At 48.7% G+C, this 12,963-nt stretch overlaps 1 protein-coding gene across 5 annotated transcripts in view; it reads left to right on the top strand.

Annotated features, from left to right (window-relative positions):
- NRP2 (neuropilin 2) overlaps nt 1–12,963 on the top strand; it is a 114,987-nt gene that overhangs the window by 63,641 nt on the left and 38,383 nt on the right. For all 5 annotated transcript variants that reach the window (XM_030853985.3, XM_030853993.3, XM_030854012.3 and 2 more), the window contains exons 11-12: nt 3,360–3,476; nt 6,387–6,527. In XM_030853985.3, the coding sequence (XP_030709845.1) occupies nt 3,360–3,476; nt 6,387–6,527 (258 nt within the window). The remainder of the gene's footprint in view (nt 1–3,359; nt 3,477–6,386; nt 6,528–12,963) is intronic.

Raw genomic sequence — 12,963 nt, 5'->3', positions numbered from 1 at the left:
GGGAAGAAAAAAAAATGCTCATGATAATAAAGTAATCGGTTTATGTCTGAATCTGGCCTCCAGATGTCTGTGGCTAAGAGACTTCATTTTCATTTCGAAGCCACATCTGTAAAAGGCATTTATTTGCTCAGGAGGGACCCTGTTGCAGGGGAGCTGCCGAGAGCCCGACTTCTTCCCCGTGTGCCGCAGGAGGCTCGCTGGGCTCCACCCTGCGTCGCAGGCCCTGGGAGCACCTCCGAGTCTCCTGAACGAAGATGAGGCCCGCTGATCCTGGCCACCCTCCAGGTTTCCCGGGAAGCACCCCATCCACCCTTCCGAGTCGGGTCCGCCTCCCCTCCAGGCCCCGCCCTCCTCCCCGGGGCAGGGCTGGGACAGATCCCAGCTCAAGCGGGAGCCGGAGCCGGAGCTCGCTCGCTGCCTGCCAAACGGAGCTGGGGGTGGGGTGGGGTGAGGCAGCAGGCAGGACCCCGGCCCCAGGTATCTCCATTTTCCTGTCTGTGCCGTACCTGTCAGCAGCTCACCCAGCAGGGGATCGTGGAGGATTAGTAAGAGCATGTCGGAGAAGTGCTTTCGGCTCCCGGGGAGAAAAGTGCTGCCTGTGTGCCGTTATGATGGCGCCGAGGAAGTGTCCCGTTGAGGCACGAAGGCTGGGAATCGGGCCCAAATTAGCCTTTCTCACCTTTCAATGGAAGGCAGCCCCAGTGAACATATTTTAGTGGGAAGACACTTTACTCGCCATCACGGAGTGAGGCAAGGTTCCCTGCAGCCTGCTGAGTGTTCCTCACCTGTCCTCTTGCAGGCGCTGAAAACTGCCCTCCAACAGTGACACAAGCTGGCTTCTTCTGGCCAGAATCAGAGGCTTAGAGTTGCAGGGGACCCGAGGGCTTCTAGGCCAGTGGCTTTCAAACGTTTCTGACCACCATCCACAATTTAAAATAAATTTATATCACGAGCCACTCGACTTACAAGCATGCGTGCACACACACACGTGTGTGCTTATGGGATATAGTATATCATGAAGCACCTGGACTCGGGGGACAGATTGCCAAGTTCAAGTCCTGTCTCTGCCGATCTCGGTTATCCTAGCTGAAGAAGCGGGGGTGACCATAGTATATCTACACCCCCCAGGGTTATCATGAGGATTCAATCAAATAATGGATATAAAATACTTAGCCTGCTGCTTGGCACCTAATAAACTTGTTACAGTAAGTAAGTGTGACTGAAACAAAAGGTTCCCAAAGCGGTGCTCATCCTTGCCGCGTGAGTATACTCTGAAATATTATAGCCCCTATTTTAAAACGCTAGTCCTGACTCATGAAATTGATCTACAATCTGTTGACAAGGGTGACATACAGTTTGAAAAAAAAATCACCGATCTAGGCCAATGCCTCCTTCACAGAGAGGGAAACTGAGTCCCAGAGAGAGCAGCCACTTGCCAGAGGCCGATAGCTACTGACTCATACTTCCCCCCGTCCATGGTCCTCTGTGCCACGCCTCTTCCCAGGCTGGCCCTGCTTTATGACCGGCTGGACAATTGCTATTGGCCTTTTCCTCCTATTGCCCCCTGCCAAGCTGGCCCAAATTACACGGGTGATGGTCAGCAACAGGTTTCTCATTTCAAAGTCCTCCTGGCTGTTCCTTGGAAGATCAGAGTAGGGGCTCGATACCCTCCGCCCAGCCTCCTTCCCTTTGAAGTCTCTGACATCTGTTTTCAATTGCCGGGGAGCGTAGTTTGATGGGCAGTTAGCTCTAAGTGTCCAGTACAAACACAGTGGACACAGAGGCCGGCTACCGTTTCCTCACTTTCATTCACACGGCCTGCCCTCTCATTGCCTCACCCGCCCCCTGTGCCCCTGGATTTAACGTTATCTCTCTGCCACCCAGCTCACCCACTCCGCTACCTAACATTTCCAGGAACCTCTCTCCAGGCCACGTGGCTTTCTGCTTGTCAAATTTCCATTCATTTCTGTGACTCATCCTTGTTCCCTTCATTCCTACCCCAAAAGGATAACAGGGAAAATAATGGGCTGGGTTGAGTTACTGCAGCTAAATAATTTGACAGGGCTGCTTCACCTGTTCATTTGTTTGTATTTCAAATGATGACTTCTTGCCTTGCTGACCACGGTTTGCTTTACAACGGAGTTTGAGATTCTGTGGCACAGTAACAAATATGAACTTACAAGTTAGGACGCTTTGAGGTTATTTGCCCAGCCACGTTTGGTCACCTGCTACTTGTATTTTGAATAAGTTGCCAACATTGACAGGGCTGGAGATTTTCCCTGGAGATTTTGTTTGTTTCTTTGTTTCATGCGAGGGGGAAAAAAAGATCTTTTTGCAAGATCTGGCCACACTGGGCCACCTCGCCTCGGTTCCTCAACCTGCTGGAACCAGTCACGTGGTGGCCTCCTTTAAACCAGGTGTGCAGGACCCTTCTGCCATCTCCTGTCCCAGCCTTTACTCTCCCAGCCCCCAGCAGGCCATCCTCCCTTACGGTAGCAGTTAGCCTCCTAGAAGCATTTGAATTTGCCACACCCTGACCTAAAGGCACAGCCCCAAATTATTTCCACTGAATGGAGTCTGAGTCACTTTGAGCCCATATTCTTTTCCATCCGGTTTTGGGCAAACGCGAACAACGATGTCTGGGGTCGCACCTCCCAGGCTGTCTGGCTTGGCTGTGACTTCAGCCGTTGTGCTTCTGGTTATCTTGTAATAGGTGGGCCCCCAGGTCGGGTTAGCTTTGGTTCCGTCTGACTCAGAGAAGGCAGAGAAGAGAAGGCCCGTGCCACGCGCAAACAGGGCCCGTTCCACACGCAAACAGGGCTGAGCCCGAGACGCGACAGCAGTCACCCAAGGGGCTGTGCTCAGACAGGTGTTTTCCACAGGACGGAAGCTCACTGCATTAACCCCGATTGTTTTCAGACCATTTTTGATGGGTGTCCTTCATTGCTTATGTGTGTGTGTCACCCACATCTGTGTCTGAAACAGGACAGCCAGAGCATGTTGAGCCCTGCCTGTGGTCAGTGTCGCCCACGTTCATTACTGCCTGGTGCGCATGGCCTTTTGAGCCGGCCTCAGGGCCTCTGCTGTGGAGTAGAGTGTGGGTTTGTGTTCTTGCCTCCATTACGGCTATTTCTACAGCTTGGGACCGCTCTCCTTTACACAGGCCATGGTCCTGACGTCATCACAGCACACAGAAGTGACGTCATGGGTGTGTGTGTGTCCATCTTGGATTTCCTTTTTTCTTCCTTCTTGAAAGGCCCACCCTTGGAGAGGAGACTTAGTATTTGGCATCCTCCTGCTGGGTTTTGACACAGGCTGCTGCATGTGGTCTTCACTCCCCTTCCTTTGCCTTTCTGCAGACTCAAAGCCAACGGTTGAGACACTGGGACCCACCGTGAAGAGCGAAGAGACCACCACCCCGTACCCCATTGACGAGGAGGCCACGGAGTGCGGGGAGAACTGCAGCTTTGAGGATGGTGAGGATGGGGCCAGAGCCGTATTTCATCCAGGATGGTATGGGTGCCGACCAGTCGCAGTGGAGGCTGGCCCATGGCTGGGTCCGGGACCTGGAGGCCCCCTAGGTCAGAGGTCAGGGAAGTGTGGCACTTAGGGGCTTGGGGCAGTGGCTATTTCCAACCAATCTAGAAGCATTCAGATATTGGCACAACCAGTACAGCCCTACATCAGCTGAGACAAGGGGCCATCCAAAGAGGAGGCCTCCCTTGAGTAGTCTCCTTTCCTAGCCCTCACTTCGTATCTTTAGAATGCACAACTGTGATCGCCCCTCCCGCTAAGCTTGTCTCCGGGGCACAGTCAAGGGAAGATCTGGCTGTCATCTGGGTGACTTGGTCAGTGGAGCGCGATAGGTTAACTCAGCAGTTAACCATGATTTAATTGCGTTGCCCTGTGTCTTTTACCACCACCGGCTGAGAAAGCCTGACAATTAGGATTATAAAATAGGGCACCGCCTCCTCCACGAGGCGAGCGCAGGTCAGTGACAAAGACAGAAGTATGAAAAGGCACCTCACCCCTTCCTCAAAACTCAGGGCCACCTATCTGCGATTAGTCTCTTCACATGGGAAATCGACTGCATTTTCATTTTATCTTCTAAGCATATCCAAGTTAGAGAAAAATAATAATTGGAAGAGCCCAAAAGGACATCACATTTTCAATCTTCCTGCTAAGGTCGCAGAATATGAGGACATTCCTTAACAAACTACAAAGTTTGGAACACCTGGCATTTGGGGCTAGAATTTAATGCTTGACAGCCTCAATTTACAGTAAATTACCGATCGTTATTAAACGTTCATTAAACCAAATGAGGGAAGATTGGTGAAGAGGCTTGGGAAGTGATGGAGACATAAAGACGTAGCGCCGAGTCGGTAGGTAGATGGTGAAATCTGTGGGTCCGCACCCTTAGCCACTTGACAGTATGAGAAACTGCAAGGATGCAGTGGACGTCTCCCCAACATGGCTACAAAGAAGAATGGGAGGGGAGCCAAAAGTAAGTGCTGAAGTTGTGTGACTGCAAAATGGTAATTTAATGCATATGCTCTCAGGAATGTGCTTTTGTACATTGCGTGGGCCGGGGGACACTCTTGGTCAGGGATAGTTGAATACAGAATTCTGACATTTTAATGAACTTGTTTTTGTTTTATGAAGAGGAGAAAGAGACTTGGAGAATCTTCCAAGACATGTTGGAAAGAGTTGGAGAGCCAAAAGTGGGGCGCTCTCATTTACTGTGTGCTATTGGATCAGCAGGGTTTGCTCGGTGCAGGGCAAAAGGAGGGGGTTTTGTCTAAATGGCAATCCAAAGGAAAATGTAAGGACTTTCAGAAGTTTAATATAATTTTCCCTTCTATAGTGGTTTGTTTCATTTGGGGTTTCTTTGGTGGTTCCTCCCCTCTCGCTTTTTTTTTTTTTTTTTTTTTTTTTGCCAAAGATCTCTTTGTGGAATTGGGTTCCTGAGATACAGTATGCGTATAAACATTAGAGAGGAATTATGGTATATTGAATTACTCCATATTTTTGAACGGAAAAATAGAAACTTAGAAGTTGTCGGGAAAAGGGGATGGGGAGGGCTAAGGGCTGACTTTTCCAAGCCACAGGTTGATGCTTCTGTAATAGATTCCATGTGTTTCTTCTCAGCTCAAGCTGACTTTGGCCAAGGGTGGGCAACTATTAAATATTCTTTCTTGGGAAGGGGAGACACGAGCAGGACCCGGTGGCAACCTGCTGCCACGGCCAGCAGTGCCCTTCCCCTCAGAGGTGATCCGTCCTCGCCCCCCGGGGCGGGAGCAGTGTGTTTCCACCAGTCGACTGTTCCCTTTAGACTTCCTAACCTGCCTTCCCCACGGAAATTCCTCTCTGGGAACCCTGAGAAGGGAAGTGAAAAGGCCAAAGACCCCACTTCCTCCCTCCTACCAGCGTTAGCCAACACTTTTCCGCTGTCTCCGCAGCTACTGAGGACAAGAGCCCAAATCTGGGTTCCCGTTTCCTCTCTTTCCCCACCTCCACCCCACCCCGAGTTAATCACGTGTTCGGCACCAGCTCAGACTGGATTTGTAGAGCTGAGTGGAACCTCCAAAGAAACCCTTTGGGTTCGGTCTGTTCGCTTAGAGGTGAACAGCCGAGCAGACGGGGGCGAGCCATCGTGTGGTCTCTTAGATTTCCATTCTCTGCCGTCCCTGGAATCCTGGCGTTCAGGCACTCGGAGCCATGTAAAATTATTTTTCCTCCTGGTCGGCGCTGAGCTGGGCGGCAGGCTGGTCTGGTGCCCTCAATTTGCCCTAACATGCCAAATCGCCCGCCTGGCAGTGCCTCCCCCGGCGATGCTGAACTGACCCGGTCTTCTGAAACAAGAGGCCTGGCACAGGGAGGTGAAGGGCAAACAAGCCTCCCTTGTTTCCAAGATCACTTTCTCCTCCCTGGCCAGCACCTCCCGCATGTTGAATTTCAGCCTCTCCGGATGCCAACGGGCTGTCCATCACTGCTGACAGCCAGGTTGGCAGGATCCTGCCTTCCACTGAGGCAATGGGGAGACATTCTTCTCTGGCATTTTAGGGAACAGCAGTTTCCACATTTGTCTGCTCTCCAGAGTGGACAGAAGAGGCCGATTAGAGCCTGAAGCCGTTTGGTGGCCTCATTTATAATCGCTTACTATGGGAACCGCTGGCAGCCTTGGCTTTCATGCCTGGGAAGGATGAGACCAAAGGCTGACCCTAAAGCCAGCCATCGCCAAGATGAGTTAAATGAATAAGCAAAGGGAGCCTCTTCTTTCTCTGCCCTCCCCTTAGGCCCTGCCAGCCGTTTAAATAGCACCACTGTGGCTGTTCTCCGAACCCATTTCATTTGCCTTGTTTCGGGGTTCTTGTTTTCCCTTTTAGACAAAGATTTGCAGCTCCCTTCAGGCTTCAACTGCAACTTTGATTTCCCCGAGGAGCCCTGTGGTTGGATGTACGACCGTGCCAAGTGGCTCCAAAGCACCTGGACCGGCAGCTCCGGGCCCAGCGACCGGACGTTTCCAGGTAAGCCAGCCTCGAGTTAAGCGATGAGAGAGTTAAGGCCAGCCTGCGCCATGTTTTTCAGCTCCACATTCCCTGACAGGCTTCATAACTTCACAGAACAATCCTCTGCTCTTTGCCTGCAAACCACCGGCCTTTACTGACAGTGTCATCCGACAGAATAGCTGGCTGGCGGTTCCTGGCCCTCTCTTGTGATCACAGAGCAGCCTGGAAGCTGGGAGGGAGCGAGAGAGGCCAAGATCAAAGAAGAGGAAAGAAAGAGCAATTAGGAGGTCCTAGGAGAGGGGATGAGTCAATGTCCCTTTGTTGCCGTAGCCAGCTCTCGATGCCACCATCACAGAGCCCCTTGTGACTCCAAGCTGGACATTGTTCCTAAAATGGCTCATTGGGAAACTCCTGGCCCCAAGTCTGACTGATACTTTCTGGAGGGTATCATCACTTCTGTTGAAAACCAAGTCGAGGGCCTGAAATGCTGCCACACCCATGGGTGTCTAGCAGAGCTGCCTGGCACTTGGCCTCCTGAAGAGTGTTGCTGCCAGTCGTTGGAATATTGTGAAGCCGCCCTCTTGGTGTCAGAGAGCCCGATTTCAGAGGCTCTCCTGGCACTGTTGGTAGAGAGGGGCTGCCTTTAGCCCTTCTAAGCAGGAGTTGTCCACTCTTTCCATTGTGGCATGCTTTTACAGTGATGTTCTGGTAAATGTTTCACGACCGGCTCTCCAGGTTTAAAAAAAAAAATCTGCTTTGTAATTAATGTTCGCCACTGTCCGTGGTGTAAATCCTCCCACTGTGGTTGAATGCAAGCTACCCACATGACATCATCGGAGGTGGAGTTGAGAAGTACAGCAGCACAGCCTTAGATAGTTTTTTTCCCTCACACAGATAACAGAGATACAAATAACTTCTGAATCATGCATACCAGTAAAATGTATTAAAATAATTAGGAAGTATTGCATTTTGAGAATTTATTTCCTTTCTTTTTTAATATACTTTATTTCATTGCAACTTTATAGAATTCAATTGTTAACGATGCTTGAATTTCACAGTAGGCTTGCAAACTTCCAGAAAACTCCACAATCGGCTCTCACAAGCCAGTACGTAGCATACGTTGCTCTAGCATGTCACGTGTTAGCTTTCAGTGTTCCTGGATCTTGGGCCCCCTGTAAGCGTTTGAGAGGGAAGGGCTTAATTCTGGAAATTAGTAGATCATATGTTGCCTGCCTAGAGAATGAAAGGGGGGAGGGACCTCCCCTTCTTCAGAGTCCCCCAGAGCCGCTCTGCTGCCCCTCACCCCAAGGACTGGCCGTGTCCCCTGTCTCCAGGGACGGCAGTGGGATGGACGCTCTCCGCGGGCTGCCTCCTGCGCTTGCTTTCCCGGAGGGTCACAGCATCTGCTCCGGAGAAAAACATTTTCATATTTCAAGTGTTTATCTCTTCAGGATTTGAGTGCTCAGAGAGATTAATATCTGAAGATCACCACGGCCTCAGGCAACAGGAGAGAACACTTACCCTCATCCCAGCGTTAATCACCCTCCCCCCTCGCTCACTGCAATAATGTTTAATTAATATAATGAGCCTCCTGCACGTTGGAAAAAAAATACTTATTTTTATAACCCAGCCTGGATTTTTCATTTCATTTCCTCTCCTTTGAGACTTGGCCCAATTAATTGGTTGTTTTCCCAACCTCCACTTTTTATCCAAACGTAAAGAAAATTTGCCGTGGGGGTGGGGTGGTGTACGTGTGATGTTTATGTGTGTGCATTTGTGTGCTGTGTGTGTGCGTGTGATGTTTATACGTGTGCATTTGTGCGCTGTGTGTGTACGTGTGATGTTTATGCGTGTGCATTTGTGCGCTGTGTGTGTACGTGTGATGTTTATGTGTGTGCATGTGTGATGTTTATGTGTGTGCATTTATGCACTGTGTGTACATGTGATGTTTATACGTGTGCGTTTGTGCGCTGTGTGTATATGTGTGATGTTTATGCGTGTGCATTTGTGCGCTGTGTGTATGTCTTTCTTTCTCAAGGTGTTTGTGGGTTTTGTGTGTACGTGCATATGTTGTTTTTATGTGTAGATCTTGTGTGTTTGTATGTATATGCATGCGTTTAGTTTGTGTGCATGTATGAATCTGTGTGTGTGTCTGTGTGTTTATGTTTGAGTGTGTCTGTGGTTTATATGCATGTGTATGTGTGTGTCTGTACATTTATGTTTGAGTGTGTTTGTGGTTTATATGCGTGTGTGTGTGTGTGAGGTGTTTGTATAAGGGGGCAGCTTGGCAAAGGCACATTGAATAAAGGGATGCAGGTGATACAGCAAGGGGAGATTTACTGGCTCTTATTCAGCATCCATCCTCAGGTTCTTTCTAATTATTCCACTTCCTCCCTTGCACTCTTCTGAGCAGATTTTCTCTAAGAATGCCTGAGGTCAGCCCTGTCCAGACTCCAAGGCCACCAGTTAGCAAGTGACACTTCAGGGAGAGCTTAAGCTACTCTCCATTTGACGCGGTTCCCCTCTGCCCCCTCTTCGCCCAGCCCTCACCCTCACCTGATGCCCCGTGGGTTGACCCCGGCTACTGGCTGGGAATCCTCGTCCTGCCCGCGTTCCACTTGATTCATTACACCCTGCGGTTTGGGAAGGCTCTTCAGAGCAATCTTGTAGAGCGGGCAGAAGTCCAACCTTTAGCTGGCTGGCTGGGGACAGAAAGAAAATTAGGGCCATAAGGAACTGCTAGATCTAATGTTTCTCCCTTAAGAAATCGAAAAAGAAAATAATTACTTTCCTGTTCCAAAGGAATCCCTGAAGTTAGGAAAAGTGGCCCTTGGATGTTGCCTCCAGAAAACAGAATCATAATGTTGTCTTCAGAGTCCTTCTGTCCATCCTCTGATGATTTAAAAATCATTTGCTGTATTTCCCATTGTCCTTCCCCTTACAAAACATGATACTGGACTCTAAGCAGGAGAAGATAGAGAGCCCTTTCTGTTCAGGGTGGTCCTTTCTTCTTCAAAAAAAAATTGGAGCCCCGAGGAGAGCAGTTGGGAGAAAGGAAACAGCTGTGCTTGGTTAGGGGCAGGGCAAATGCTAACGGGTTCAGAGTCCCGGGACCTTCCAAGTCAAGCCTGAAAGTGCTGTGTCACCCGCACTTCGCCCCTCCACAAAGAGGAGACCACTCCACTCTTTAAGAAAAGTGTGCCATGTGTTTTATCTCCTTGTTAGATAGGTAAACAAAAGTAATTACACAAGAAAGGAGGTGTCCTCACCCAGTGCAGAGGGAGAAGGGAGGAAAACAGGCAACAGCCATGTTGAAATATCCTACTCAGCCTACTTGATTAGAAGTGCCTGTGGAAACTACTTACATTCCTTAGATGTTTTCTGATTTAGTTCTTTTCTCATGTTTTGTTTTGTTTTGTTTCTTTTCCTTTTAAGTAAGCAATTAGTTCTGTTCTTTTGGCTAGTGGTAATAGTTGCTTAAGGCTGACAAGACACCCACTGGTTTTATTCCACTGTTTTTGTTTTTCAAGATAGTCTTTCAAGACATTCAGAATTTCTTTTTTTAGCTCTTTGCTTGTGGCTTAGAAGCCTGGAGTGTGTTCATACCAGCCCCTGGGGACCCTGTTCCGAATTCAGTGACCCCTGGTGGTTGCAGAGGAGCTAGTACCTTGTTCTCTGAGAAAGCACTTTGCCTTTGCTCTGTAACTACAATGACACAGAAAATGTCTCCCCTAGTGGAAGCAGCTGTATCTCCCACAGATATTCTTAAGAGCGTTGATCAGAAACAGAATTTTGAGGAAGATCGGATTCAGCTCTTTAAGGAACAAGGCAAAAATGCCTTGAGATGCTATGGTGAGCCCGTGTGTCTAGACCTGCCCTGTGTAATACGGTAGCTGCTAGCCACACGTGACTACTTTAATTTTAATTAAAATTAAATACAGATAAAACTTCAGTTCCTCCATCACATCAGCCACATTTCGAGAGCTCAGTACCCACTCTGTGTGGGACGGTGCAGATAGAGAACACGTCCATCATCACAGGATGCTGTCTTGGTCAGCACAGCTGGAGCACCTTTTGGCGTGAAGAGTAACTTCCAGGGTGTTTGCTGACTCTGTTGCTCCTTGGTTTGGTGTAAACCAAGAGAAAATAATTAGGGAGATGTGCCTTCTCCATGATCCCTTGGTGGGAGTGTTCAGTGCCTGGCATTTTTTGTCACTGTCATTGTACGTCAGTGAGTAACATCATAAAGTAACATCCTATTAGGCAGTATAGGAACTATTTCATTCAATCAAAAAGAGTAAATACGGGGCTTCCCTGGTGGCGCAGTGGTTGAGAGTCCACCTGCCGATGCAGGGGACACGGGTTCGTGCCCCGGTCCGGGAAGATCCCACATGCCGGAGCGGCTGGGCCCGTGAGCCATGGCCGCTAAGCCTGCGCGTCCGGAGCCTGTGCTCCGCAACGGGAGAGGCCACAACAGTGAGAGGCCTGCATACCTCAAAAAAAAAAAAAAAGAGTAAATACTAAGTAATAGCAATAATAGTAATAATTGTTTTATTTTTATTGTTGTTCTTTTTGTTGTTGTTGTTGTTGTTGTTATCTTCAGGAAAGAGACAAGACTAGGGATAAAGGGTACTGTTCCAGGTCAGCTTCAGAATCCTCAAGTGTGCGGTCACCCTCAGTGTGCGTTCTTTTATATATTTGTTGACCTAACGAAGTATGGCTACAATATTACTTCATTTCAGTAACTTCAAATCATGGAAGTGACATAAAGAAAACAGGCAAAGGCTATTTGGAATAGTATGCCTTTATCAAAGGACAGAGCTTTGGCTACCTAGCATTTATATGCTTATTGGGTTGAGAGACCAGAACCTTTACTCTGGGTTCAAAAACAAGTGAGAGTAAGTCAAGAATACAAGGTTCTGGAATATTCAAATTTTACAAATGGCGGCTCTTCCATCAGACGTAAGTGGTAGTCCTGTTGACTTTTCGTAGGGCTGTTTTGATGCGGATTGGGCCACTGAATAAACCCCATGAGAGTGGAGGACCAGAACTGTGGTTCACTATGGGACATACACACAAAAGGATTAAGTGTGAGTGGGTATGGTCAGTAGACAGTCACAAAGAAATCAGTGAAAGTGACTCATGAGTCAACTTGCTTACAGTGGGCTTGATTTTGGGCGGTGAGTTAGCAGGGACTCTGTGAATTAAAAAGCAACTCTCTTAACTCAAAAGACCTTCCTCATAGGTGGGACCGATGGCAGCAAACAATCCAGACACGGGATTGGCATCAGCTTGAACTGCCTTCAGAAAGAGGGTGCTGTGGCGTGTCTGGGGCACAGCCACTACAGATAGGGAGACGGGAACTTCTCGGGCTTAGAGCAGGCTAGATAATTAAAGACCAGGAACAGCTGGGCTAAAAGAAAGCCATATTTAAGGAATAACTTCAACTGGAAAAGGAAAGCATAGAGGCCCTTCTTTAAGGGGCATAGGAAGGAACACATCTCTGACTTTGTAGAAAAGACAGCAGTAGAGAGGAGAAGCTCTTCCTTTTATTCTGAAAGTCATGATTGGTTGAGTGTGTAAGATTGATAATGAAGGGGCAGAGTGATAAGAAGACTGAGTTGATTGCAAACCTTCATGAAAGCCGACATACCAAAAAAGCAGCTCAAGATAGACTCCTGCAAAGCCCAGTCCTGAAACCTCAAATGTCCACAAGATGGTCAGTCGCAAACCTTGAGCACATCCTGCCGAGTTCATCCAAAGCCAGTGTTTCCCTTAGCCGGTTGTTAATTTGAGGACCTTAGCAGAGATGGTCTGACCTTGGGAGGCCAGCTGAGGGGCTGACTCATGTCTTAAGCATGACCTATACAAAGAGACTCCATCTCCTGCAGCACTAAATATTCTTTCAGATGGTTGTTCTAGTAGGAGGGCAAGATGCTAGCCAGGAGATGCGTGTGTTGGACAGATGGTGTGTTTGGCTTTGCGATAGCCTGGAGGATCAGACTGGTGATTTATCTCAGGCTTTGGTAAGGTGTCGGCACCACTGATTCCATGGCTGTGGGGCCAGAAGTGGTCACGTGATCCTCTGAAGCCAGATGTGGTCATAAATCGCCAGGTGAAATGTCAGGAGACCCTTTCTAGAGACAGCAGCAGGTTAAGACGCTGAATGACCTTGTCCTCTGCACTTCCTCTCTGCCCTTTTGAAATGTTGTTCATTCCCATGTGATTGTTTTCCCTGCGTCATGGGCAACAACAGATGTTTTGAGTCAAGAACCTAGCAAAACGCCTCCCAAACAGGTCAGGTCTGGGGGGGAGACGGATTGTATCTCTGGAACATTTTTTCTTCATTCTCTTTCTACTGCTAAATGTATCTCCTCTGCATTGTTTCCCGTTGGAAGCTATCCATTGCCGACATCACTGCCATCAGCTACAGAAACAAGAAGACAGCCTCCAG

This window comes from Globicephala melas, chromosome 7, assembly GCF_963455315.2.
Source record: "Globicephala melas chromosome 7, mGloMel1.2, whole genome shotgun sequence".
Taxonomy (NCBI): Eukaryota; Metazoa; Chordata; class Mammalia; order Artiodactyla; family Delphinidae; genus Globicephala; species Globicephala melas.
This window is presented reverse-complemented; position numbering and strand designations above follow the sequence as displayed.